This window comes from Phascolarctos cinereus, unplaced genomic scaffold (genome assembly GCF_003287225.1).
Source record: "Phascolarctos cinereus isolate Bilbo 61053 unplaced genomic scaffold, phaCin_HiC Scaffold_5;HRSCAF=322, whole genome shotgun sequence".
Lineage (NCBI taxonomy): Eukaryota > Metazoa > Chordata > Mammalia > Diprotodontia > Phascolarctidae > Phascolarctos > Phascolarctos cinereus.
The window spans coordinates 229,517,278-229,542,929 of record NW_027555958.1 but is presented as its reverse complement, the minus strand read 5'-3'; the positions used below and the strand labels follow the sequence as shown (position 1 = coordinate 229,542,929).

The 25,652-nt window shown below is 42.4% G+C and overlaps 2 protein-coding genes across 3 annotated transcripts in view; one reads left to right on the top strand and one right to left on the bottom strand.

The window, feature by feature from the left end:
• The window catches only part of RSPH9 (radial spoke head component 9), a 22,629-nt gene extending 20,521 nt beyond the window's left edge, over positions 1–2,108 (top strand). The window contains exon 5 of one of the 2 annotated variants that reach the window (XM_020976879.2): positions 1,654–2,108. In XM_020976879.2, coding sequence (XP_020832538.1) covers positions 1,654–1,673 — 20 coding nt within the window. In that variant the 3' untranslated portion in view covers positions 1,674–2,108. The remainder of the gene's footprint in view (positions 1–1,653) is intronic. The other variant, XM_020976878.2, reaches the window with a different exon arrangement.
• The window catches only part of MRPS18A (mitochondrial ribosomal protein S18A), a 26,571-nt gene extending 919 nt beyond the window's left edge, over positions 1–25,652 (bottom strand). Inside the window, exons 1-5 of the mRNA XM_020976880.2 lie at positions 25,499–25,652; positions 9,088–9,119; positions 7,032–7,139; positions 3,445–3,568; positions 2,916–2,985 (exon numbers count right to left, since the gene is read on the bottom strand). Coding sequence (XP_020832539.1) covers positions 2,916–2,985; positions 3,445–3,568; positions 7,032–7,139; positions 9,088–9,119; positions 25,499–25,610 — 446 coding nt within the window. The 5' untranslated portion in view covers positions 25,611–25,652. The remainder of the gene's footprint in view (positions 1–2,915; positions 2,986–3,444; positions 3,569–7,031; positions 7,140–9,087; positions 9,120–25,498) is intronic.

Below are 25,652 nucleotides of genomic sequence, written 5' to 3'. Positions count from 1 at the left end.
AGAGAAAGGAGAGGCTGATATAAGTGCTTGGGCAAAAAAGGCCTTCACTCTTACTCATTTGGCTCAGACAGTTGCTCCAGCTCCAGGGGCAGCTCCCTTGAGCAGCCATAGCCTGTGCGTAACCTCCGAGCCCCCTCCCTGAGGAGGAATAAGAGCCAAAGGGTGGGAGTTATGGGTGCAGACTGGCTGGGTGAGTTCCTACAACTCTTATGAAGAGAGTAACTCTAGGCATGGTCCTTGGCCTCTTTTGTGGAGAAGAGGGCCAGAACTGTTGGTTCCAGGAAAAGAGGCTCACAATAGTGGGGCTGAGGCTTGCTTTGTCCAGAATGAAACTTGGGCCACAGCCTGCTCCAGAGGTTCAGCAATGGCAAAGGCTAACCTCCCCAGAAAGGGCCCCAGCCATGCCTGGAAAACCCTGGCCCCCACTCAACATGCTTGCCTCACCCAGCTGTGCTCTTAAGCCCCTTAACTGATATATTTCAACTGTGCTCCACTGACCTCTGTCCTTGAAGATGAGGATGCTGCCCTTCTTTGTGCCCTACAAAGAGGGGAAAAGGGGGAGCCACTTCCAAAATGGAAGAACAGGGTATAGGCACTGAGATGGCCCCAAGGACTAATCCCAAGGGGAACCAAGAAGCCAGCAGAAGGGCTGGACATGGAGGTAGACCCCTGAGGATGAAGAGTACTTCATCTTGGCTATTCCACACATTAACAACTCCCTTGATTATATTCCTGTTTAGACTGTACACACAGGAGAAAGTAAGAGATTGGATCAGGGAGAAAATGGAATGTTTACTGCTGTCCACTATGGGAAGTAACTGCTTACTGGGAAAAACAGATTGAGGTACCCAAGCAAATCATGAAGCTAAGCAGTTTCTCTGGTGCTTCTGGCCCAAAGCTATTCTCTCTCCCTTTGCCCTAGAAGGATCTGACCTGAGAGTGAAGTTCCAGCTAGCCTTGGGCCTAGTGTAAGTGCCACAGAGAGTAGCCAGCTGGCAAGGAAAATGGCTGGAGGGGCTCCAATAAGCTCTCTGGGAACAGCCAAACTCCAGGAACAATCCAAGTTCTTGTCTCAGATCAGTACCTTCCCACTTCTCTTGTAGCAAAGTAGTTATGGAGAATAGGAAATGGTAAAGCTCAGGCATCATTATGGGATGTCCTTTGGTCCTTGAGTCCAGCTGATTTTTTTTTTTTTAAAGTGAGGCAACTGGGGTTAAGTGACTTGCCCAGGGTCACACAGCTAGTAAGTACCATGTGTCTGAGGCCGAATTTGAACTCAGGTCCTCCTGACTCCAGGGTCAGTGCTCTATCCACTGCGCCACCTAGCTGCCCTTCTAGCTGGTCTTAAGGCTCTACATATGACTCAAGGCCCTTCCTTGTAAGGGAAGTTTCAGTTTCCTCTGCGCCCCTTTTAGCAATCCTATAGTCTCTACATCATCAATACTGTGTCACATTAAAGAACAATGGATTTAAGGGGAGGGATCCTTGCCTTTCTTCAAAGGCCTGAGAGCAAGATGAATTGTGTCCCTGGACTGACTGTTGTCTTTTACAAAGCCTGAAGGAGGTGAGATCCATCCCCAAATGCCACACATAGCAGATATGGGTAGGGCAGAAGGCAGGAAGAGGTTGACACGTGTCCTATGTCTCCTCCAGGCTGCTGCTGGATGACTTAAGCTACCAACGTGGGAAGCACAGGTGGAAGTGGGCCTGGTGCCAAAGCTATGGCAAAGCAGTTTCATGCTAAGAAAATTAAAGCATCTTCAACTCCAGAAGCAATGTGATGCATCCCAAACAAGTCCCATGGTCCACTAGTCCCCCCCTCCCCCCTTCCCTCTACAATAGCAGAAATGTACTGGTTTCCCTGCTGCTTCAGTTACCCAGACTCTGCATTTCCTTAGACACTCCCAGGGAGTGAGAGAGGAGAGGAAGGAAGCTAAGAAGGCAGGAGTCTTGCTTTGTGAAAACCCTCAGCTGAGCCCGACACACATGCTCCTTCACTGAATGACCTGCCAACAGCAGCATGAGAGCAGGGGTGGAGATGAGGGGAAGGAGGACACACAACTGGGTTGGAGGTAATCAGAAAAAAACACAGAAACATCCCAGGGATGGGTGGCGAAAAGAGAACTCAAGAGTACAATTCTATAGATGTTAGAAAGGGAGTTCCGCCCATTTTGGAAACCAGCTGCATTTCAGCAGAGCTGGTATAAGGGCAAGGAGTGGGTCACGTTCCAGAGCTTAACCTCCCACTCAAGTAGCCAGTCCCTACACAGCTCTGCCCTTCTATGGTCACATCTAGAGTCACACCAGGACCACAAAAAATCTTGAGGACTGTCTACCATTTCCTACGTCTGTTTCTGCCCTTTGGTAACCCCAGAGCTGGGAGAGAGCAAGGATATTAAAAGTTCAGAAAACTACTCTGGCATCTCCATGGCAACAGAGTGTGATGTCATAAACAGGGGATTAACACCTCCTAATGCCCACTAAGTAAGGATAGGTGACAAGATGTACTTTTCAGCTCTAACTCTTACTCTTCCCTAAGTTCCCTTATGGAAAGACAGAGGAGGAATCCCAAGGGTCTTTCTCTTACCCATACTCTAGGCCAAATGGACTGTGATCAATATAAACTGCAGCTGAGTGGGGTAAGGGAAAGGAAGGAAACAGGAATCAACAGAACTCTGTGTCCCAGGATGTGGGGTGATAACTATGCTGCTATCAGAGACATATGTACCCTCAGCTTCCCTTGGCTGTGGGCCTCTTTTAAGTAAATGCTTTCTAATCCACAGAGCCATCAATGGCTACACAGTGAAGGCTGAGGGGCCATGGACTAACTAAATGGATGTTAGAAGGGGAGTCACGACTATCCTGGAGGTCCTTAGCTGTAGCCATCCATCATGACTAGTAGCCAGTTCACTCACCGATTGAGTTGGGGTTTTTTCTTGGGAACACATCCTTCAGGAAGCTTAGGCCTATGATTCGGTAGCAGACCTAGAGGAAAGGAAGCACGTGTCAGGGAAGCTACTGTACAGCTCCTTCAGCAATTCCTGAGATAAGGTCAAGCTGTAACACTCCTCTTTTATCATGGAGTAACTGCTTTCATGGGCAGCTGGTGGTGCCATAGTACACAGAGTGCCAGGCTTGGGAGTCAGGAAGACTTATCCTGAGTTTAAATCTGGCCTCACTCACTAGCTCTAAGACTCTGGGCAAGTCACTTCACCCTGTTTGCCTTAGTTTCCTCATCTGTCAAATGAATGGGAGAAGTTGCCAAGAAAACCCCAAAAGGGGTTACAAAGAATCAGACATAACTGAAAATGACTGAACAATAAAAACTGTTTTCATCCCAGCTAAACACAGGGAGTACTGTGGAAACAGCTGGGATATCTTATGTCTCCAATATTTTTGAGTAGGGGGCTCACCTTCTGAGTTGGGGGAAGGGGTGCAAACTACCTGACCGGTGAGCCATCTTCACACACTCCTCCACTTTCTGATGTTCTTCCAAGCATAGACCTGTGATTCTCCGGGGCAGCATTCCCCCATTGGGCCGGATGAACTGACTCAGCAGAAGGACATCCTTCAGGGCATGGAAAGAGAGGTAGGATGGTGAAAGCAGGATTGGCCTACTGTCAGCACTTGGGAGCCCAGAGTAAGACAATCAACAGAGGTTACTGTCACTCAGACTCCTGTCTTCACAGATGCCAGGGTATAATAAGACATTAGAAATCTGCCCACTGCTACTGTACTCATACGCCAGAACTCTGAGGACAGGAATGGGTCAGTCAGGCCCAAGTTAAATTCCAAATGTCAATGAGATTGGTGAATCCTATTAATAAAGCCAAGAGCCCTGAGCTCCTACTCTAGGGCTTTCTTTCAAAAATTAAAGACCAAGTGGTCTTTTAGGGCAAAGAGATCATAAAAATGGGAAAAGGACCCACGTGTACAAAAATATTTATAGCAGCTCTTTTTGTGGTGGCAAAGAAGTGGAAATTGAGGGGATGCCCATCAACTGGGGAATGGCTGAACAAGTTGTGGTATGTGAATGTGACGGAATACTACTGTGCTACAAGAAATGATGAGCAAGCAGACTTCAGAAAAACCTGGGAAAACTTGTATGCTCTGATGCTGAGTGAAGCGAGCAGAACCAGGAGAACACTGTACACAATAAAAGCCACATTGTGCAATGACTAGCTTTGACAGACTTAGCCCTTCTCAGCAATGCAAGGATCTAAGACATCTCCAAAGGTCTCATGACAGAAAATGCTATCCACATCTAGAGAAGGAACTATGGAGTCTGACTGCAGATCGAAGCATACTATTTGTTCTTTTTTCCCTTCTGTTTTGTTTTGTTTCTTCTTTCTTGTGGTTCCTCCTATTGATTCAAATTCTTCTTTACAATATGACTTATGTGAAAATATGTTTAATAGGAATGTATATGTAGAGCCTATATCAGATTGCATGACGTCCTGAGGAGGGAGGAAGGGAGGGGGAGAAAATTGAAAACTCGAAAGCCTATGGAAACGAAATGTTGAAAACTAAAAATAAATTTAAAAAATTAAAAAAAATAGGACCAATTCTATTCAATAGGCAGAGGTGGGAATTTTTTTTTTTAGGAACCAAAGTATCTCTTTTTAATTTTATTATGAATTTAAACACTAAAAAAGGGCATTTCCATAAACACAGCAAAACATAAAAAGTCTGTGTATGAAATGGTAAATCTCCATTTCAAACCATTTGCTTTAAAAACAGCAACTTAAAAAACATATGTACATTACTTTCAAAACTGTCTCGCCAGTTTGTGCTTCTTTCTGAACTTCTTTTTCGTGTTTTCAATGGCCCTGTGTTTTGGGGTCACTATTGCTAACCCTCTATCCCTCAATTAAAAACCCAGAGAAAAAAACCAAAGCATAAAACCTTGTAACAAGCATAGTCAAAACAAATCCACACAGTGGCCAAGGTCAAAAACCTCTTTATTAGGAAGTGGTTAACATGTTTCATCATAAGTCTTCCAAAGATATGGTGGGTCATTGTCTTTAAATAAGAGTTGTTAAGTCCGAGTCTTTCAAAGTTGTTTTGTTTACATTATTATTGTTACATAAATTGTTCTCTTGGCTTTGCTCACTTCACTCTGTATCTTTTATAATTTCCTACAGTTCAATAATATTTCTTTATATTCATATACCACAATTTGTTCAGACAGGTAATATGAAGTACCCTCTTTAGAGTTTAGTTCTCTTCCTTTGCTAAAGCATTGCTTTTGATAGGATTTGGGAATATGATGGATATCTTTTCCTAGATGGAGAGTATATATGACATACTGTTGTCATGGGATGGGATGGAGGAAACCCAGGACTACCTTCAAAGCCAAAACGTGACAAAGTAGGGCATACACGGCTAGACATGCCTTGGTAATGTACCCTCCGAGTCCAGCTACATGCTCATTGGGGGTTGGAGTGGGCAAAGGCTGTGAATGAGAAGAGTTTGAGGGGTCTGGGGTAAGAGGAGGGAATCATCATGGGTCTTCTTCCTTCATGGTGACAAGATGTATGTGCTATGCTAGCTTCCACTCTGCCAGGCTTGTCCAGCTTCTCAGGCTGCTTTGGAGGGAACCCAGCATTAAGAATAATAAGAATCAGCCACAAGACAGGAAGACATCCTGGAATCTTGTGTAGCTGGGAAAATGCCATGAGAACACAAAGTGGGGTTAGATAAAAATTACCCCTCCACCCCTCCTCTAGGGGCCTGGCACACCAGCCTCAGTGGTCATGTTCCATGAAATTAACTTGCTGCACTGCCGGGAGCCAAGCTGTGTAATAGCAGATTTACTTTAATCACTGGACAGTTCCTGAGGGACACAGGCCCCCAGTTCCCACCCCTGTAATCTTCAGCATTTGATGAAAACAACTTGGATTGGATTAATATGGGCTAATAAGCCAGACTCACAGCCCCAGCCCCTGAAAGCACTGCTGAGTAAGCTGACAGCTCTATGTAGCTTGAGCACATTCTGAGTGGAAGGGGTGAAAGCAAAAACAAATTTAGCCTTCACCTCAGAAGGGGATTGGGTTTCTTCTGATGGATAAACAAAGCCAAGTACGGGCTGTGCATTTCCAGGAAAAGCCAATGGGTAGAGCGCCCCTGGGGCAGTGATGCCTGTGTTTGGTAGCTGGGCAGGTGTTAATCCTGATGCTGCTGCATTCTGAGCAGCATCACCAACCCTAGTGCCGAACATATGCCATAAGAAGCTATATCTAGGCACCACTTAACAGGAAGGCCTGGCATTTCAGTTGGGTTGTCAAACTTCTTACTCCAGGTGGCCCTAAGGGGTGACCACCCTGGAGAAGCATTTGGGTCATTATGCCTCATGGGTATATGCTACCCTTTCACCGCATGACTGGATTATGGTTCTTGGCCATTTTCAGAAGGGGCCAAGAAACATCTGTCTCAGTTCAAACCTACCTGATGCATTTATTTTTTAGGTCTGATTTCTTGTGCAGTTGGTTAGCCCAGAATCCACATCATTTACCATGTCATGGAAAACTCAGAAATTGCTAAGGAGCAAGGTAGTTTTCATTAAAGATGTGATTTGTTGCCAAGTCTTCCACTCCACCCCAACCCCCAGCTCCTCTAGAAATGGTTACTTTCAAAGTGACAAGAGGTATCAGGGTCCAACAGCAAGGAAAAATGTCATAGCTGCTGGGCAACACACAGCAATGGTCAAAACCACTCCTGGATAGAAAGGAAGGTTCTTTGTAGCTGAAGTGGAAGTATTCCGTCTAGCCCATTTGGGTCTCCTCAAATATATGTTATGAGAGAAACCCAAACAAAATGTGATGAGGAAACACAACCAACACAGGAAGGGCTAGAGTGAAGAACCCAGGTATCCCTAATCCTTAGTCAAACCTTGGACCAAACTCTCTCCTCTCTAGATCTAGCAGCAATAGGCAAACAAGAGGACCAAGTCATACTTTACAGAAGTGTAAGAGATATTTGTACCTGTGGCTAATTCTCTTTGGGCTAGGCTAGTCAGAAGGTACACTCACCACATAGTTATATTTGTGTTTCAGATTCCAACGACAGATTGGGCACTGGCCAGAGGGGTTAGGAGGATCTGTTGCCACCTTGGAAGTTTCTATGATTCGGCCTTCAATCTAAGAAGTAGAAAAAGGAGAGGTCAAGTACTGAATAAAACATCCTATTTAATATAGACAGTAAATATGGATTATGACGTAGAAACTGGGGTTGAAGAGCAGCTCTCTTTTATTGAGGGTCTCTTGGCAGTACCTGATCCAACAAATCTCTCCTGCCTGAAGTGTCAACACTTTTGCTGAATAGGGGATAACAAGCTGGCCCTTGGTTAGTTAGAAATGAACAGACTATAACTTTTTCTTTGCTACAAGGAAAGATTCCAGTGGGGAGGAGAAAGAGAAGAGTCACTGGAAGTAACACTGACAACCACTGCCCCCTCACCCCCAAGCATCGATAAAACACTTTAAAATTGTGAACAGGCCATAGAACATGCTACTACATTAGAACCCACCCGTCCCTTTTCAGGGGCAAAGATATCAAGGTGAGGGATTGGGGGAAGAGGGCTTTATATACTTCATTGGTATGGATGTCACCTTTCAAACCCAGATAAGGTCACATATGAAATGGGTCCAACTAGTCTTGGCCTGGTTTATGTTTTCTTCTTTATTATAATGTAGCCTTGAAGTTGCTAAGAGCAACAAGCCGTCAATCCCAGTAGCCAGCTCCTACTGGAAGGTGGAAAGTAATGCTAAAAGGAAATCATAGGGCGTGGGAGCAGAGCCAGGGACAGCACTAAGAACCTGCACCTTTCACAGACATGTGACCGGTCAAAAGGGAAAAGGGACCAGGGTCTGTGACTACAACATGGAGAGTGTGGGGCTTGAGGGCTGTGAGAAAAGGTGAGATGGGTGAGGCTGAGGCATGGCAGGACAGAAGGGAAGATTTTATTAACAAAGCTTGCAGAAGCACAGGACTTTCTGATGAATTCCAGATCCAGTGCCATGCATGCCTGCCTTCTACAGATTCACTTATAGAATAAAGAAAACTTTTCCCATCTCCCAGTTTGATGGTTTTGATCCTTCTGGCTTAGGGTCTTCAGATTGAATATTTGTCCTATTCCATAACTAAAGAGGGGCAAATGAAGGAGACATGCTTGATCTAAGGCCAGATTTGAACTCAGGTCCTCCTGATTTCAAGGCCAGTGTTCTATCCACTGCAATACTTAGCTGCCCTCCAATGTGAATTATTATTCAGCCCTGCAGCCATCATGAATGTACTATTTTCTACAATGGGGAATCAAGCGATGACACGTGCCGGTTTTTTTGTGATACAAGGGGCGGGCACCCAGGCTTTCTACAGGACAACTGACCTCACCATGGCTGGCTGGTGGAGTGGTGGGGCAGAATCCATTTTGAGCTGTGGGTTCAAGCTCCTCCAGAGCTCTCTGAAGGGCTTCAGCTGCACGGCTTTCATGGAGACCAGTGAGCACAGATTTTAAAAAAAATTAAGGAATCTTGGCCCAATGACTTTAGCTTGAGGAGGCCCAACCACAGGTACCCTAAAAATTTCAATAATGGAGGACAGAGTGGCCAAAGGGTCTGACAGAAGGCAAATGTGCACAAATGATACTATTCCCTAACTGTACTACTACAAAGACAGCTTTAAGGGAAATAGAAAGGAGCTGCAGTATAGATTTCTGGGTCTGGGCCAATTTAGTGAGACTCTCTAGTTTACTGCCTCAGTTTCTCCTTCTGAAAACTGTAAATTCTATAACCTGCTAAAAATAATATCAACGAAGACCTCAGTGACTTTGTAATTTAAAGGGCAATGTGAACCTAGGCTATTATCAAGTACAGTATCTCATTCCAAGCCTAGAAACTTTCTGACTAAGCCATGACAATCCACAGCTAGAAAGATGCAGGTTCCAGGATTTATAGTCCCAGACAGAGCTGGTTTTGGATCTAGGAAGTCCCCAATCAGGGCTAGTTTGAGGCTCTCTTCTAATAATGTAATGACTCAGCAGTTCCAAGAATGACAGAGGTTCTAACTGGTTAATGCTATGATACTTACAATAGTTGTCTTCCCTTCTTGGATCTCCACCACTACAGAGATAAAGGAGAAAAATGAGGTCAGCTGTTTAATAAGAAACAGGAAAAGTTCCAAATCACAGAGCTCAAATTTTACACATGCAAAAAGTAGAACATAGATTTTGTGAGCTCCCATGAGCCCATCCAAGGCAACTTTGAAAAGAGAATGCTTATAGGACTTCCCTGTGGCTCTCACTTTGGGATTTTAAGAGGTTTTGAGCCCTACATGGTCCCCTCTGAACTTTCCATTCCCTTTAAAAAGCTGCTAGTAAGATTTCTTTGCATGCTGAAATTCATTTGGCTCTCAGTCCAGAAGCACTTTATCTCTGACATTTCTCTCTAAATGACAACAGATTCTGAGGACTTGGGGGATGACTTACCTTGCTGTCCTTCACAAATATCACCTCAGTCTCTTTATAGTAACAGCACTGAAGAGACTAGTAATTATCTAATGGCATTTAGCCCTTTGCAAAGAGAATTACAGAAAAAAGGTCCATAGCCTCTAAGAGTTTGCAAATTGTTAGGTGCCAAGAGCCAAGGATTATACTAATCTAGCTCCTAACAGGCCCACAGTGGGTGAGAGTACATACTCATGAGAGAACATTGCTAATATCCACAGAGAAAGGTTGTAGGGTTTGTAGTACAAGTACAGGTAAAACTCTTTAGTTTCCTAGCCCTTTCCATCTTTTTGCAGAATTGTAATGTGATACTTACACAGGGAGATGGAAGGCAGGAGTAAAAAAGATGAAGTTCATCTACTTCACCAGAGCTCTACAAAAGCCATACCAATTCAGTGGGGCCCCTGGAAGACTTGGGAGACTAACGACTAATTCTCTTTTCTCTTGCCTGTCAGTGCTGAAGCAGCCAGATTAAGATGAACTGACAGCAGGGTGACCGTTTTAGCAAAGTCAAAAGGAATACTGAAATAACAGTCCTAGTTTGTAGTTCCATAGAAATTTTAAGGTTTACAAAGCAAGGTCAGAAGGGCGTCATGACTTAACCGTGCTCACAGGACTCATAAGGGTCAGAACTACAATTTAAATTTAGTCTTATGACTCTACAACTTCAGGCAACTTGTTCAAGTAGGAGATGACACAAGAGCCTTTTTTACTCTTTTGATATGTTCCTACTCATTTGTAATTAAACTAATTTTTATAGTCCCTTCACCTCCTCAAGAAAAACTTTGGACACATAAACCAGGCTGTGACTACCCTCCAGGACGCTGACACCACATCTTCATGGCACTTCAACTACAGTGGACCTATTACACCCAGTTTTACGGCCTGAAACCACCCAGCATGAAGAAAAGACTTGGTACTAAAAATGAGAGAGAAAAGAAATCGCATTGGGTCTGGGTTCACATACAGAGGAATATAATGGAGCTAAAAAAGCCACTCTTTTTTTCAGTGAGAACGTCAAATGGTCCCAAGCACAAAGAGTTCTTGGAAGAATTTAAAAAGGATTTAAAAAACCAAATAAGAAAGATAGAGGAAAAATTATGAAAAAAAATAAGAGCAATCCAAGAAAATCAAGAAAATTATGAAAAGGAAGTCAACTAATTTGAAACAGAGGATCAAAAACTTAAGGAAAAGAAATAATTACTTGAAAACTAGAATTGGGCAAGGGAAAGCTAATGATGTTTTTGTTTGTTTGTTTGTTTGTTTTTGGTTAGGCAATGGGGTTAAGTGACTTGCCCACAGTCACACAGCTAGTAAGTGTTATGTGTCTGAGGTTGCATTTGAACTCAGGTCCTCCTGAATCCAGGGCCGGTGCTCTATCCGATACTGCACCACCTAGCTGCCCCCCAAAGCTAATGATGTTTTTTTAAAATATATATATTTATTTTTAGTTTTCAACATTTACTTCCACAAGATTTTAAATTCCATATTTTCACCCCATCTTGCCCCTCCCCCACCCAAGATGGCATGCATTCTGAATACCCCTTCTCCTAGTCTGCCCTCCCTTCTATCTCTCTCCCCCCCTTCTCTTATCCCTTTCCCCTTCTATTTTCTTGTAGGGTGGGATAGATTTCTTTACCTCATTTCCTGTATTTCTTATTTCCCAGTTGCATGTGGAAACATTTTTTTTAAACATGTGTTTTTAAAACTTTGGGTTCCAAATTTTCTCCCTTCCTCCTACCCCACCCACCCTCATTGAAAAGGCAAGCAAGTCAATCCAGGCCATACATGTGCAGTTATGCAAAACACTTCCATAGTAGATATGTTGTGAAAAGCTAACTCTATTTCCCTTAATCCTATCCTGCCCCCCTCATTTATTCTATTCTTTCTTTGACCCTGTCCCTCCTCAGAAGTACTTCCTCCTGATTACCCCTTTCCCAATCTGCCCTTCTTTCTATCATCTCCCTGCTCTCTTGTCCTTTTCCTCCCCTATTTTCCTGTGGGGTAAGACAGATTTCCATACCCAATTGAGTGTGCATGTTATTCCCTCCTTAAGCCAAATCCTATGAGAATAAGATTCCCTTATTTCCTCTCACCTTCCCCTGTTTCCCCTCCACTGTAAGAACCTTTTCTTGTCTGTTTTGTGCAAGTAATATACCCCATTCTACCTCTCCCTTTCTCCTTCTCCTAGTATAATCCTCTCTCACCCTTAATTTTATTCTCAGATACACCCCTTCATCTTCTCACCCTGTGCCATCTATCTATCTATCTATCTATCTATCTATCTATCTATCTATCTATCTATCTATCTATCATATAATTTTCCCCCTCCCACTACCCTAATATTGACAAAGGTCTCATGAGTTATAAATATCATCTTTCCATGCAGGAATGTAAACAGTTGAGCCTTAATAAGTCTCTTATGATTTCTCTTTCCTGTTTACCTCTTCATGTTCCACTTGAGTCTTGTATTTGAAAGTCAAATTTTCTATTCAGCGCTGGTCTTTTCATCAGGAATGCTTGAAAGTCCTCTATGTCACTGAATTACCATTTTTTCCCCTGAAGGATTACATTCAGTTTTGCTGGGTAGGTGTTTTGGTTGTAATCCTATCTCCTTTGCCCTCCGGAATATTATATTCCATGCCCTCGGTCCCTTAATGTAGAAGCTGCTAAATCTTGTGTTATCCTGATTGTGTTTCCACATACTTGAATTGTTTCTTTCTGGCTGCTTGCAATATTTTCTCCTTGACCTGGGAACTCTGGAATTTGGCTACAATATTCCTAGGAGTTTTCCTTTGGGGATCTCTTTCAGGAGGAGATCGATGGATTCTTTCAATTTCTATTTTGCCCTCTGGTTGTAAAATATCAGGGCAGTTTTCCTTGTTAATTTCTTGAAAGATGATGTCTAGGCTCTTTTTTTGATCATGGCTTTCAGATAGTCCAATAATTTTTAAATTCTCTCTGGATCTATTTTCCAGGTCAGTTGTTTTTCCAATGAGATATTTCACATTGTTTTCTAATTTTTCATTCTTTTGGATTTGTTCTACTGTGTCATGATTTCTCATAAAGTCACTATCTTCCAGTTGCTCTATTCTAATTTTTAAGGAAGTATTTTCTTCAGTTAGCTTTTGGACTTCCTTTTCCATTTGGCCAATTTTGCTTTTTAGGGCATTCTTCTCCTCATTGGCTTTTTGGACCTCTTTTGCCATTTGGGTTAGGCTATTTTTTAAGGTGTTATTTTCTTCAGTATTTTTTTGGGTCTCCTTTAGCAAGCTGTTGACTTGTTTTTCATGATTTTCTTGCATCACTCTCATTTCTCTTCCCAGTTTTTCCTCTACTTCTCTTACTTGCTTCTCAAAATCCCTTTTGAGCCCTTCCAAGGCCTGGGACAGATTCATATTTTTCTTGGAGGCTTTGGATGTGGGGAGCTTTGACTTTGTTGTCTTCTTCTGGTTGTATGTTTTGATCTTCTTTGTCACCAATGTAAGATAATACAGTCTGACTTTTTGCGAGGTTTGCTCATGATCCCAGCTAACTACTTGAGTTTTAAACTCTTTGTTAAGGTAAAAGTCTGCTTCTAATGTGGAGAATGTACTGTTCCAAGCTTTGGGGGTTTGTATATGTTTTCAGAGATACTTGCAGGGACCTGTAAATTTTCAGTTCTTGCAAGGCGGTATGATAAGGGTCGAGGTGTTTACTCTTTTCCTGGCCTGAGCTCTGGTCTTTGAGTGACCGGCCACAAGCAGTCTTTTCTGTATTGGAACTGTGAGGAAGATTTCCTCTCCACAGCCACTACAAGCTCCATCGCGCCATCACTCCTCCTCACCCCAGGACCACCACTCAGAACTGTGACCCAGATCCAAGCATGGGCAAAGCAAGAGATTCCTGCCTCAGCAACAGCAAAGAGATCCCTGCAGTCCCCCTCTGATCAGCCACCCAATTCCCCCTCAGTCTGTGAGCCGGAAGCTCAGGACACAGCCACCGCCTGGCACCCATGCTCTGAGGTCTGGAACTGGCTCTGACCTAGCTCTTCTCTCACCGCAAAACCAGACTTTTCCCACTGACCTTCTAAATTGTCTTTAGTGTTTGTGGATTGAGGAGTCTGGAAGCCACCACAGCTGCCTGTGATTCAGTCCTCTGAGGCCTGCTCTAGGTTCGCTGTGGCCTGCGCACCCATGCCTAACTGCATTCCTCTCCCCATCCCGCGCAATATGCCTTTCCGATCAACCATCCAGGCTGTCTTGGGCTGGAAATTTGTTTTACTCTGTCTTCTTGTGGGTTCTGCTGCTTTAGAATTTGTTTAGAGCCATTTTTTGGGTGGGTATTTGGAGGGGTTTGGGGGAGAGCTCAAGCAAGTCACTGCTTTCACGCCGCCATCTTGGCTCCGCCCCCCCAATGATGTTTTAAGACACCAAGAAATAATAAGACAAAATCAAGAGAATGAAAAAACAGAAGAGAAACTGAAACATTTCATCAGGAAAAAAAATGATCTGGAGAACAGACTGAGGAAAAATAATATAAGAACTGTCTGATTACTTGAAAATTATGATTAAAAAAAGAATCTTGACACAATATTACAAGAAATTATCAAGGAAAATTGTCTTGAAGTTCTAGATCAAGAAGGTAAAGCAGAAATAGAAAAAATCCACTGATTACCACCTGAAAGAGATCGCAGGATGAAAACTTACAGGAATATCACAGCCAAGTTTCAAAGCTCCTAGGTTAAGGAGAAAATACTGGAAGCAACAAGAAAAAACTAATTTTTAAAAACTTTTCTTTTTTAGGCAATTGGGGTTAAGTGATTTGCCCAAGGTCACATAGCTAGTGTCAAGTATTTGGTCTGAGGCTGCATTTGAACTCAGGTCCTCTTGACTTCAGGGCCGGTATTCTACCCACTGCGCCACCTAGCTGCCCCCCAAGAAAAAAACAATTTAAATATCATGGAGCTACAATAAGGATTACACAAGACCAGCAGTTACTACACTGAAGGACAACAGGCCTTGGAATACTATATTCAGTAAAGCAAAAGAACTGGGGTTACAACCAAGGGTAAACCAGCAAAATTAAGTATAATTCTGAATGGAAAAAAAAGACATTTAACAAAGTAAAAGACTTTTGGGTTTTTGGGACAAAACCCTCAGAACTTAAGGGAAAATTCGACATGTAACATTCAGAAGAAATATAAAATAAACATTAAAAACCAATTATAAGAGGCTCAATGAGGTCAAATTGTTTACTTCTTATATGTGACGTTATCAGCAGTACTTTTATGACTCATTTATTTGGGTAGTTTGAAAGAAAGGCTGAGGCTGAGCTGAGTATGATGGGGTGATTCTAAAAAAAAATAAAACTGTAGGAAGAGATAAAAAGGAGTAATTATCTCATACAAATAAGGCATAAAAGGAAAAATTGATACACAAGAAGCTAGTATGGGGGAGGGAGGGTAATATTGGGAATGTGTTAAAGAGGGAACAACACATATATCTAGAAGGGTATAAAAGTCTTCTAAATTCAGAAAGAAATAAGATGGCAAGGGTTTAGAACAGGAGTAAGGAGAGGATAAAGGAGGGACTCTTGGAGGGGTGGGTAGGTTAAGGAATAGGAGGGCAAGGTAGCAGACAGAAGTAAAACAGAGGAGTGAGAAAGGATAGAGTAAATAGGGTGAGAAAGATAGTTCAGAAAAACAGGAAGGAGGAAAATAAACAATTGTAGCTTAGAATGTGAATGAGATGAATTTACCCATAAAATGGAAGTGGATAGCAGATTAAAAATTTGAATTCAACAATATGTTGCTATAAAGATGGAGAGATACACACAAAGATAAAGGATCAGAGTAGAACTTATTAGGTTAAAAAAAAGCAGGGGTAATAATCAAGATTTCACACAAAGTTAAAGTTAAAATAAATTTACTCAAAAGAGAAAAAGAGATACTACATTATGTATCAGCAATATTATTCAATATTGTTTTAGACCATTTAAAATAACTAGACATATAAAATACCTGAGTGTATGCCTGCCAAAACAGACACAAGAACTATATGAATATAAACATAAAACACTTTTTATACAAATAAAGTCAGATCTAAATAACTGAAGTAATATTTATTGTTCATGAGGTAGGTAAAGCCAATAATTTTTAAAAAGACAATTTTACCTAATTATTTATTCAACGTCATCTCAAATTACTTAAAAATTATTTTATTGAGTTAGAAAAAATAGCAAAGTTCATTTGGAAGAACAAAAAGTCAAGAACTTCAAAGAAACTGGGGGAAAAGATGTAGAGGAAGTCAGCAGTATCAGACCTTAACTATACTATAAGAGTATAAAATGGATAATTCTGATTATTTTAAATTAAGATTTTCTTGTATATATAAAACCTACGTAGCTAAGAATAGAAAGAATGCAGAAACTTGGGAAAAAACTTTCATGGGCAATCTCTCCAACAGGATGGTATTGATTTGGAATATGGTAGCAGTGTAGGAAATGATGAGCTGGTTGATTTAGAAAAACAAGACTTGGACTTATGAAGAAGGATTCAGTCTACCTGCAGAGAAACAGATAACAAGTAGAAGGAAATAAGCCCAGTACAGTCTTACATATATGTGTATGAGTAAATATGTGTATGTTTATAAATACTTATGTGTGTGTGTGTATATATATATATATATTCACCCTTAATTGTAGCCTTCTTTAGGGTGAGGAGGAAGGGAGAGAAAAAAAATAAAGTAAAAAGTGCACAGCAGAAAACAAAAGAAAACCTACAAGGAAGCAATGAAAAGCTGACTAACTTTGAAAATAGCATGTAGTATTTATTTATTATGCAGATTTTCTTGAAATGGAAATTTATTATTTTATATTGAATCCCCTCTTATGTTCTGCTGTGTACATGACAATGTGTTCCCCCCCCCCCATTTTGTATTTAAGTTTAAAAAAATTTTTTAATTTACAAAAAAGAATGCATTGGGAAATAAGTGAGGATATCATAACCCAACTAGAAGCCTAGGATGCTACTGGGGATCTATTAGCTCTGAGATTCCCATCTAATAGGACACAGAAACTACCTACAATTGTTACTCCTTTTCTATCTAGACCAGACTATGCAGGCAGGCTCATTATCCCACAATTCCCTTCTTCAGATTTAACAGCAGAAGCATAAGCAGTATCAAATGGTCAGAACAAGCATGTAGTTTCTCCTTTAGAGAACATTTCAATATCTGATTAATCTCCTGATAAACACATAATCAGAGAAGAGTGGAACTCAATTAGCCCATGGGTATGGAAAGAACACAGCTACAGAGCTGGTGGGAAACATAGGGGTTCACTGAACAGTGACATAACCAGCAAATAGGATTTTCAACAAGAAAAATAAGGAAAGGGCATCCTTGGCCCAGCACAGGGCTGAATGAAAACAAGGTACCATGAAACATCTGCAGACGTACAAACCAGGCTGAAGGGAGGATTGAGGACAAGTCATGGGTAACAGGTTGGAGCTTGGGGGTGGGACTGGGCCCGTTTCTGAGAACCACAATGGGAAACAAAAGGAGACCGATTAGGGTACCACCCAACTCAGAGCAAAGCACGATACACTGAAACAGAAATTGGATAAACATGTGTTCCCTTGTCTACGGAGGCACTTGGGTCCCAACCATGAGGTAAACAACCCTAACAAAACACACACCACTCATGGCAATGAACCAAACCCTGAAGTCATCCTATTGGCCCCTGGAAAAGAGATCAAAGCACATGGCAAACTCCACTGTTCTAGAGATTCCCCACACAGCAAATGCAAGCCAATAAATCATCTTACTATAGGCAAGTGGGTAAAACAACAGGCAGATACTTATCTAAGAGACAATTTGTCAAACCAGAAGTAACCTTTGATAGGGGAGGTGTCTCAGTGGAAGGGATAAGGGCTAGGCTGAGACTGGAATAAACCCAATGAGATATTTTGTATCCATTAAAAATGAGAGATAGAAATCAAATATTTCTGAGATATTCATTACCCAAAACAAAAAATGTCAGAACCAAACAAAACCTGAGATCCAGTTTTCTCCTGGCTGCTATTCCATTTACTACCTATTCAAACCGAATGGGGGAAGAGCAGAGAAAGGAAAGGATTCTGAAAATCAGAGACTTATGCATAAAAGGCTTAAGAAAGATAGTATTTTCCTTATATGCTAGGATGTGCCTGTGACAGAAACACAGAGGAAGGACTTCTCAATGTGACTAGGCATTAATCGTACACATTAAATAATCTGCCCTAAAATCATGTCATAATTTTCCCCTCTGCACCACATAGGGTAAAGAATTACAGAGGCAGACTATCCAGTCGTTGCCCTGAAGGGTGAAAGGGAAGTAAAACAAATAAATACAATCAAGTAGTCCAAGTGCAGCCTCCAAAGGCCTTACAAAGAGGTCTTTTTAATGCTTTGGTAAATAAACCCCAAGGAGGGGTCCAAAATGAATCAAATTATACCAAATAACAATTGGTGAGGCTCCAATAAACATAAATATGTGGGAAACGCAAATATAATGAATAACTGCAACTCTATACACTTTAAGTGCTTAATATCATAAGTAGGAAAATGTCAGTAAAACAGTATTTATGAAGCACCTACATTCGTGCTAGGCATTATGCTAAGCACTGGAGATAGAAAGCAAGGCAAAAACCAAACAGCTCCTGCTCTTAAAGAGCTCAGTCTTACGAGGGAGACAACATGCAAACAATTCTATACAAACAAGATATACACAGGATGAATTGGAGTCTCAGAGGGAAAGCAATGAGATTCAAGAGGCCTGAGAAAGGCTTCTTTCAGAAGGTAGGACTTTAGCTGAGGCTTGAAGGAAGCCAGGGAAGCCCAGAGGTGGAAATGAAGGAGAGGTCAGCAAAAAGGCCTGGAGTCGGAAGATAGGAGTGCTGTGTTTGAGGAACAGCAAAGAGCCAGAGTCACGGAACTACAGAGTATGTGCAGAAGAATAAAATGTAAGATGAGGTAAGGAAAGATGAAGGATATGTAGCAGGCAATCAATCAACCAACATTTATTAAGCACCTACTATGTGGTTGGCACTGGGGATACAAAGAGGCCAAAGATAGCCCCTGCCCTCAATGAGCTTATAATTGAATGGGGGAAAGAAGAGGCAAACAAATATGCACAAGCAAGTTACCTACAGAATAGGAAACAATTAACAGTGGGAAAGCACTGGAATTAAAGAGGGGCTGGGGAAGGCTCCCTATATAAGGTGGGGTTTTGGTTGGTACTTAAAGGAAGCCCAGGGAAGTTTGGAGGCAGAGTTGAGAAGGGAGAGCATTCCAGGCACAGTATCCAGGAAGCCAGTGTGACTGGACTGAAGCAGCCCATATGGTGGGGGAGTAAGTCCAGGGCTGGAAAGGTAGGAGGGAGCTAGGTTATAAAGGGTTTTGAATGTCAATCAGAGTATTTTGTATTTGACCCTAGAGGTAAAAGGGAGTTTACTAAGTAGGGGAGTGACAAGATCAGAGGTGAGAGATTTGAGGTAGGCAGACCACCAGCAGGCTATTGTAACAATCCAGTTACAAGGTAATGAGAGCCAATACTTGACTGGTGGTAGTGTCAGAGAAGAGAAGGGGGAGTATATGAGAGATGTTGCTTAAGTGAAATTGATAGGCCTTGGCAAATAGCTTGGGCATGGACAGTGAGAGGGAGTGAGGAATCCAGGATGATTTCTAGGTTGTGGGCTTGAAAGACTGGGAGAATGGGGTTAACTTTTATAGTACCAGGGAAGGTTAGAGGTGGGGAGAGTTAGATAATGGGTTCTGTTTTGAACGTGTTTAGTTTAAGACATCTACTGGACACACAGTTTGAGATACCTGAAAGACTCTTGGAGATGTGAGACTGGAGGTCAGCATAGAAGCTGAGGCAGGATAGGTAGATTTGAGAATCATCAACACACAGATGGCAATTAAATCCATGGGAGCTGATGAGAGCACCAAGTGAAATTAAGGCTTAAGAGATGCTTCTATAGAAATTGCAGCCAATAGCTTCACCTACGGGAGACTATTCTCAAACATCTACATAAAGACAAGGTCTTAAGTAGAGTTTTGACATTGGGAAGACAAATAATTTGGTTGAGGAGAACACTTCATGTGTGGGAATGGACACTTGCTACTGAGAAAAGGGGAATATTTCAGAGAACAGCAAGCATGATCAAAACTAAGAACACAGTTGGAAATGTGACTAATGAATGAAAAAAAATTATTAAATGCTTACTGTATACGAGGGTACTGCAAACAAGCAAGACAGTCCCTGCCCTCAAAAAACTTACAACCTGGGGCAGCTAGGTGTCACAGTGAATAGAGCACTGGCCCGGGATTTAGTTCAAATCGGGCCTCAGACATATAACATGAATTGTGTGACCCTGGGCAAGTCACTTAACCCCACTGCCCAGCCAAAAAAAAAAAGAAGAAAAAAAAAGGTTACAACCTGATAATGAAAGACAACACATATTCAGAAATTGGGGGGAGAATGTTGGCTGAAGCTATGGTGGGGAATGATTTGGAGCTGTTCAGGAAGAAATGTGACATTTTTTACCAGGAATAGTAAAAACTCCTCCTTGAGCCTAGCCCTAATTCTTTTAAAAAAGGTCAAAAACCATACACGTATAAGCTATATCAAATTGCTTGCCTTCTCAATGAGGAGGGGAGGAAAGAAGAAAGGGAAGGAAGGAATTTGGAGCTCAAATTTTCAAAAATTTAATATTTTATTTCCCCCCCATCACATGTAAAAACAATTTTCAACATGTTTTTAAAATTTTGAGTTTTAAATTTTCCCCCTCCCTCTCTCCCCTCACCCTCCATTGAGGCAAGCAATTTGAAATAGGTTATACATGTGCAGTCATGCAAAACATGTCTCCATAATAGTCATGTTATGAAAGACAATACAAACGAAAAAACAAGAAGAATAAAGAAAGAAAAAGTATATAGGGCAGCAAGGTGATGCAGTGGATAGAGCTCTGGCCTTGGAGTGAGGAGAGCCTGAGTTCAAATTTGGCCCTAGACACTTGACACTTACTAGCTATGTGACCCTGGGCAAGTCACTTAACCCCAACTGCTTCGATCCCAAAGCCAAACTGTGTTAAAAACGGTTTTAATGTGTAATTGGGGGGGGGAAGAATAAAATATGAAATAGTTTTTAAAAGGTCAAAAATGTTTTTTCAATTAACAAAAACCCCTTCTCTCTCTCTCCCATTCCCTCCTCCAAAAAACTAAAAAAAACCCCAAACCCTCATGATAAATAAACCCCCTTGACATGTACAGTCACCATCATTTCTTACAACAGAATAGTATTCCATCACATTTATACACCATAACTCATTCAACCATTCTCCAATTGGTGGGTATCCTCTCAGTTTCCAAATCTTTGCCACTCAAAAATAACTACTATAAATATTTTTGCACCTTCTAAGAGTTTGTTTTGCTTAGAACTAGTCCCTCCCTTAATCCACTCTTTCTCTTCCCTTTCCTTTCTGTCTCTCTGTTAAGTAAAATGTATTTCTATATCCAACTACATGTGTATTTTCTCCTCCTTTGACCAGTTTATGAGTGAGGTTCAAGTATCAACTGCCCTCCTTCCCCCTCCCCCTCCCTGCTTATATGGACTTCTTATTTTCCCCACTCTTTCTCTCCTTTCCTCCCTAGTATATTCTCTTTTCCCTTTCCATTCTTCTTTTAAAATTATCAAAACATAACATGATTATTTCCAGGCCCTTTGTCTCTTTATACTTTTTATGACCCTTGATATTCAACCAACCAATAAATATTTATCAAGTACCCTCTATGTGCCAGACATTGTACTAAGTGCTAGAGATACAAGATAAATCCCTACCCTCAATCTATTGAGGGAGACAGCATGAAACAAATATATAAAAAGCAAGCTAAAGAGGATAAATAGTAAATAATCAACAGAGAGAAGACACTGGAATGAGAGTGTAAAAAGTTTATCCTTGTTTAGAGTCTTATGATTATTTGCTCATGTTTACCTTTTTAATGTTTCTCTTGATTCCTGTTTTTGCACTTCAAAATTTGGAAGTCCTCTATTTCATTAACTGTTGATTTCCCTTCCTGTAGAAGTATACTCACTTTTGCTGGTTAAGTTATTCTTGGCTATAAGCCTATATCCTTTGCCTTTTGGAATACTGTATTTCAAACTCTGCTACTTCATTGTGGTGACTGTTCTATCATGTGTGATCCTGACTGTGGCTTCTAGGTATTCTTTCTTTCTGGGTGCTTGAAGCATATTTTTTTCTTTGATGTGGAAGGCTTTGGACTTGGGCTATGATGGTCCTGGAAGTTTTTATTTTAGGGGGTTTTTTTTGGTTTGTTTTGTTTTTAAAGAAGGTGACCAGTGTTTTCTTTCTATTCCTACTTTGCCCTCTGGTTCTTAGACAGGGGTGGGGAACCTGCAGCCTTGGGGCCACATATGGCCTTTTGACTGAATCCAAAACTTCACAGAACAAATTCCCTCAATAAAAAGATTTGTTCTGTAAAACTTGGACTCAGTCAAAAGGCTGCACCCAAGGACCTAGAAGGTTACATGTGGCTTTGAAGCTGCAGGTTTCCCACTCCTGTAATATATCTGGGCAGGTTTGTTTTTTTTTAATGATTTCTTGAAATATGATGGGTAGGCTCTAATCTGGTCATGGCTTTCAGGAGATCCAGCGGCTCTTTAATTTTCAGATCAGTTGTTTTTGCTATGAAATCTTTTCTTTTCTTTTTTGTTTTGGCTAGGCAATGGGGTTAAGTGACTTGCCCAGGGTCACACAGCTAGCAAGTGATATGTGTCTGAGGCTGGATTTGAACTCAGGTCCTCCTGACTCCAAGGCCAGAGCCACTTCGCCACCTAGCTGCCCCAACCTTTCAAATTCTTCCACAGTTCTCATTTCTTTTCCATTTTTACCTGCTATGCTTTCATTTCATCTCATCTATAAAAAAAACACTTAAAACCTCCTATTTTATCTCTTCCAGTAATTCTAGTTGAACTCGTGCCCAAGCTGTGGTTTCTGCTGAAGCTTTGTTTGTAGTACTTGAGTCAATCTTGTCTTTTGGGTTTGGATCTTGACTCTCCCTGTCACCATCAGTTTTTATGGTAGAATTCCTTTTCTGTCTGGTCATTCTTCCAACCTACTTCCTGACTTTGGACTTTATGTAAGGGCCAGGCTTTGTGCATTTCTGAAGCGAATGTAGGGCCTTGTGCTGCTTTCTTGGAGGTACTGAGTGTGGTGGTGTTCCAGTATAACACAAGGATAGCCCAAGCTGAGAGCCTGCAAGCTTTCAGTGCTCCCAACATGACTGATCCTCGGCAAAGTCTGACTGCTCCCTCCCAATCCAAGCTTTTCTTGTTCCTCAGTTCATTTTAGGACTGAGCAACGTGCCTGTGGATATCCCAGTAGCAGGGTACTGGACTCAACCACACCAAGCTAGCTAGAAAGCTCTGCTGGTTCAGAGGGACAGAACTGAAGGCTTCCCTTTGGTCTTGGATTCCTGCCTTGGTTATTCCCTTGTATGCTTCAGTTAGGGGTGGGAGGATCTGGATCTAAGATTCCACTCTGTTCCTGAGGTCAAGGGCTGCAAAGCTGCTCCTTGTTCAGTTAACAGACTAATGGTCCAACACTCACTCTGGAATAACATTCTTGGACCAACGTCTCCTCCACCTGCCCCGAATCTGTGACTCTATATTCAGTAATGAATATAAGTGGCACTTGCTCCTATACCATGCATGCTGGGCTCCTCTGTGCTGGATCTAGGACCTCTTCTTGTCCTAGTACACAGCCTTTCCCTGCACTAGAATACTGTTTCTGGCTAGACTCTATTCCCAGATACGGTTTGGATCTGTCTCCCTTCTTCAACCTAGGCTGGAAACATGACACCCTATGATTTTTTTTAAGGTTTCATGATTATATTCTGTTATTTAAAAATCCTTTATTTACCAATTTGGCCACGGTAAATGTTTTTTGAAAAATGGTGACAGCAGGTAGATAAGAGAGAAGGCAATTGATGAGTGAACCAAAAATATCATGAAGGGGGGAAGGGGTAACAAAAATCGAATAATCATCCCCTCTTCCACATAATTCTTTTTTAATCTTACTGTGTCCTTAAGAGAAGGGATATTTTCAAATATATTAGATGAGTCCAGTATTCACATACAGTCACTAATGTTAATTATCCTTTTTTTTTATTCTTTGGAAAAGAAAAAAAGAACACACTTCATCTTTTTCAGCAACGGAAGGCCTTAGAATTTTATAATCTACGTGCAACAATATGCTCATACATTAGCTGGACTGGTCAAGTTCATTGTGTAAGCTATGAAGGTAGTTTAGCTTCATTTTCGAGGTTTTTTTTCCTTAGCAACATGAGGTAGTGAAAAAAAACAAACCACTGATTCTAGAGTCAGAGAACTTGAGTTCAAACCTTGCCTTTGCTACTACTCATTAATATTGTGACCTTCGGCAAGTTATTCAGCCACTTCAGTTTGTTCATCTGTAAAATGAGGGCATTGGCCTATATAATGTATAGTGTCCCTTCCAAGTTTAAATCAATCATTCGATCAATGAGCATTTATTGTACACCTACTATGTGCCAGGTACTGTACTGAACTGAAAACAGACGTGGCCCTCAAAGAGCTTACATGAGGGGGAAGGGGAAATAACATGTAGAGAAGCACTTCTTCAAAGTACCCCTCCAAGGTGTCTTTCAAGAGACCAGATCATCCTGGCTCCACTATCCTTCTTCCCAGAGATTAGTAATGTTTATTTCTCTGTAACTATTTCAGTGTCTGGCATCAGACTTTAAGGTACTCCAGGACAGTAGCTGTGTTCTCTCTGTGTCTCTTTTCAAAGGCATCTTTCCAACAGCTCCTGGAGTGGGCAGTCAGTCCAGTCATTGATTTTCTATTCTAAGGAGCCCTCAAAGCTCTTTCAACCAGGCCCTTTCCCCTCTGGGAAAGGAAGAGGTAATATGCTTGGCACGTTGTGAGTTGTGGTCCCTTGAGAAGGGACTCACGAGTCCTTGCCTTCCAGCCTTAAGGAATCTCTGCTGGAGGAAGCAGCAAAATGAGAGGGAAAACCATTCAGAAACAATGCAAAAGACCTTCTCACCATTTTACCAAAGGAAACAGAGAAAAGCCCTGTCACAGAATCTTCCTTTCCGTACTGATTACTTGGAAGAGGCTAGAGGCTGGACACCCTGATGAGGTCTCCCTAGAGAGTAAATAAAACCAGAGGGTATTCACAGAACACAGAGATGGAAAGGTCGGCCGTATTTCTGGTTCACACAGCTGCCGGGGCAATCCTGGAGATCCAATAGCAATCACTAACCAAAGGGCCATGTCTTGCCCCTCCCCTTTACAAACTGAGCAGCCTCGGGGTCCCACAGGGTATTCTGGGCTTAGGGGTGGCTCTAGAGAAAGGAGAAAGGAATCGTGGGTCACCGGCCTCAGGGCCACCACGAGGAAAGGGAGGCGCGGGAGGATGGCGGGGGTGTGATCTCGAGACCCCTAAGCCAGACGAAGGAGAAAATAGAGAGCGCGTGACCCCAGGGGTGTGAGGGTGAGGGTGGGGAGCAGCGCGAGAGGAAAGGGGAGCGCGTGACCCCAGGGGAGGGAGGGGGCGCGAGACTCCAGCCTCGGGGAAGGGGTCAGGATGCGAGTGGGTAGAACGCGAGACCCCACACTAGGGGAAGGGGGCGGGGCGCGAGAGAAAGTGGAGAGCGCGCGACCCCGGGGGGTGGGAGTGGGGCGGCGGGGAGGCACCACCAGAGGAAAGGGGAGCGCGCGACCTCGGACTGAAGGAGGTGGGGGCGGGCAGGAGCGCAGGAATAAGAGGCCTTGGACCGAAGCCTTGGAGAGAAGTGCGCGGCCCCCGGCTCAGCTCAGCAACACCTGCAGGAAAAGCGCGCGAAGAGGTAAGAGAAGGGTGGCGTTGGATGGCGGCCACCGAGGCTGCCAATGGAGCCCCGTACTCACCTTCTCGGAGGCCCCGGGCCGGAGGCCGAGCCCAGCTGACTTGAGCCCGCCCCTCTAGGAAACCTCGGAGCAGCCGCCCACAACCTGACAACAGTGCCCTGAAGGCCGCCATCGTGAAGATCACCTGTGACCGCCGTGCTCTTGCGCTTCTTCC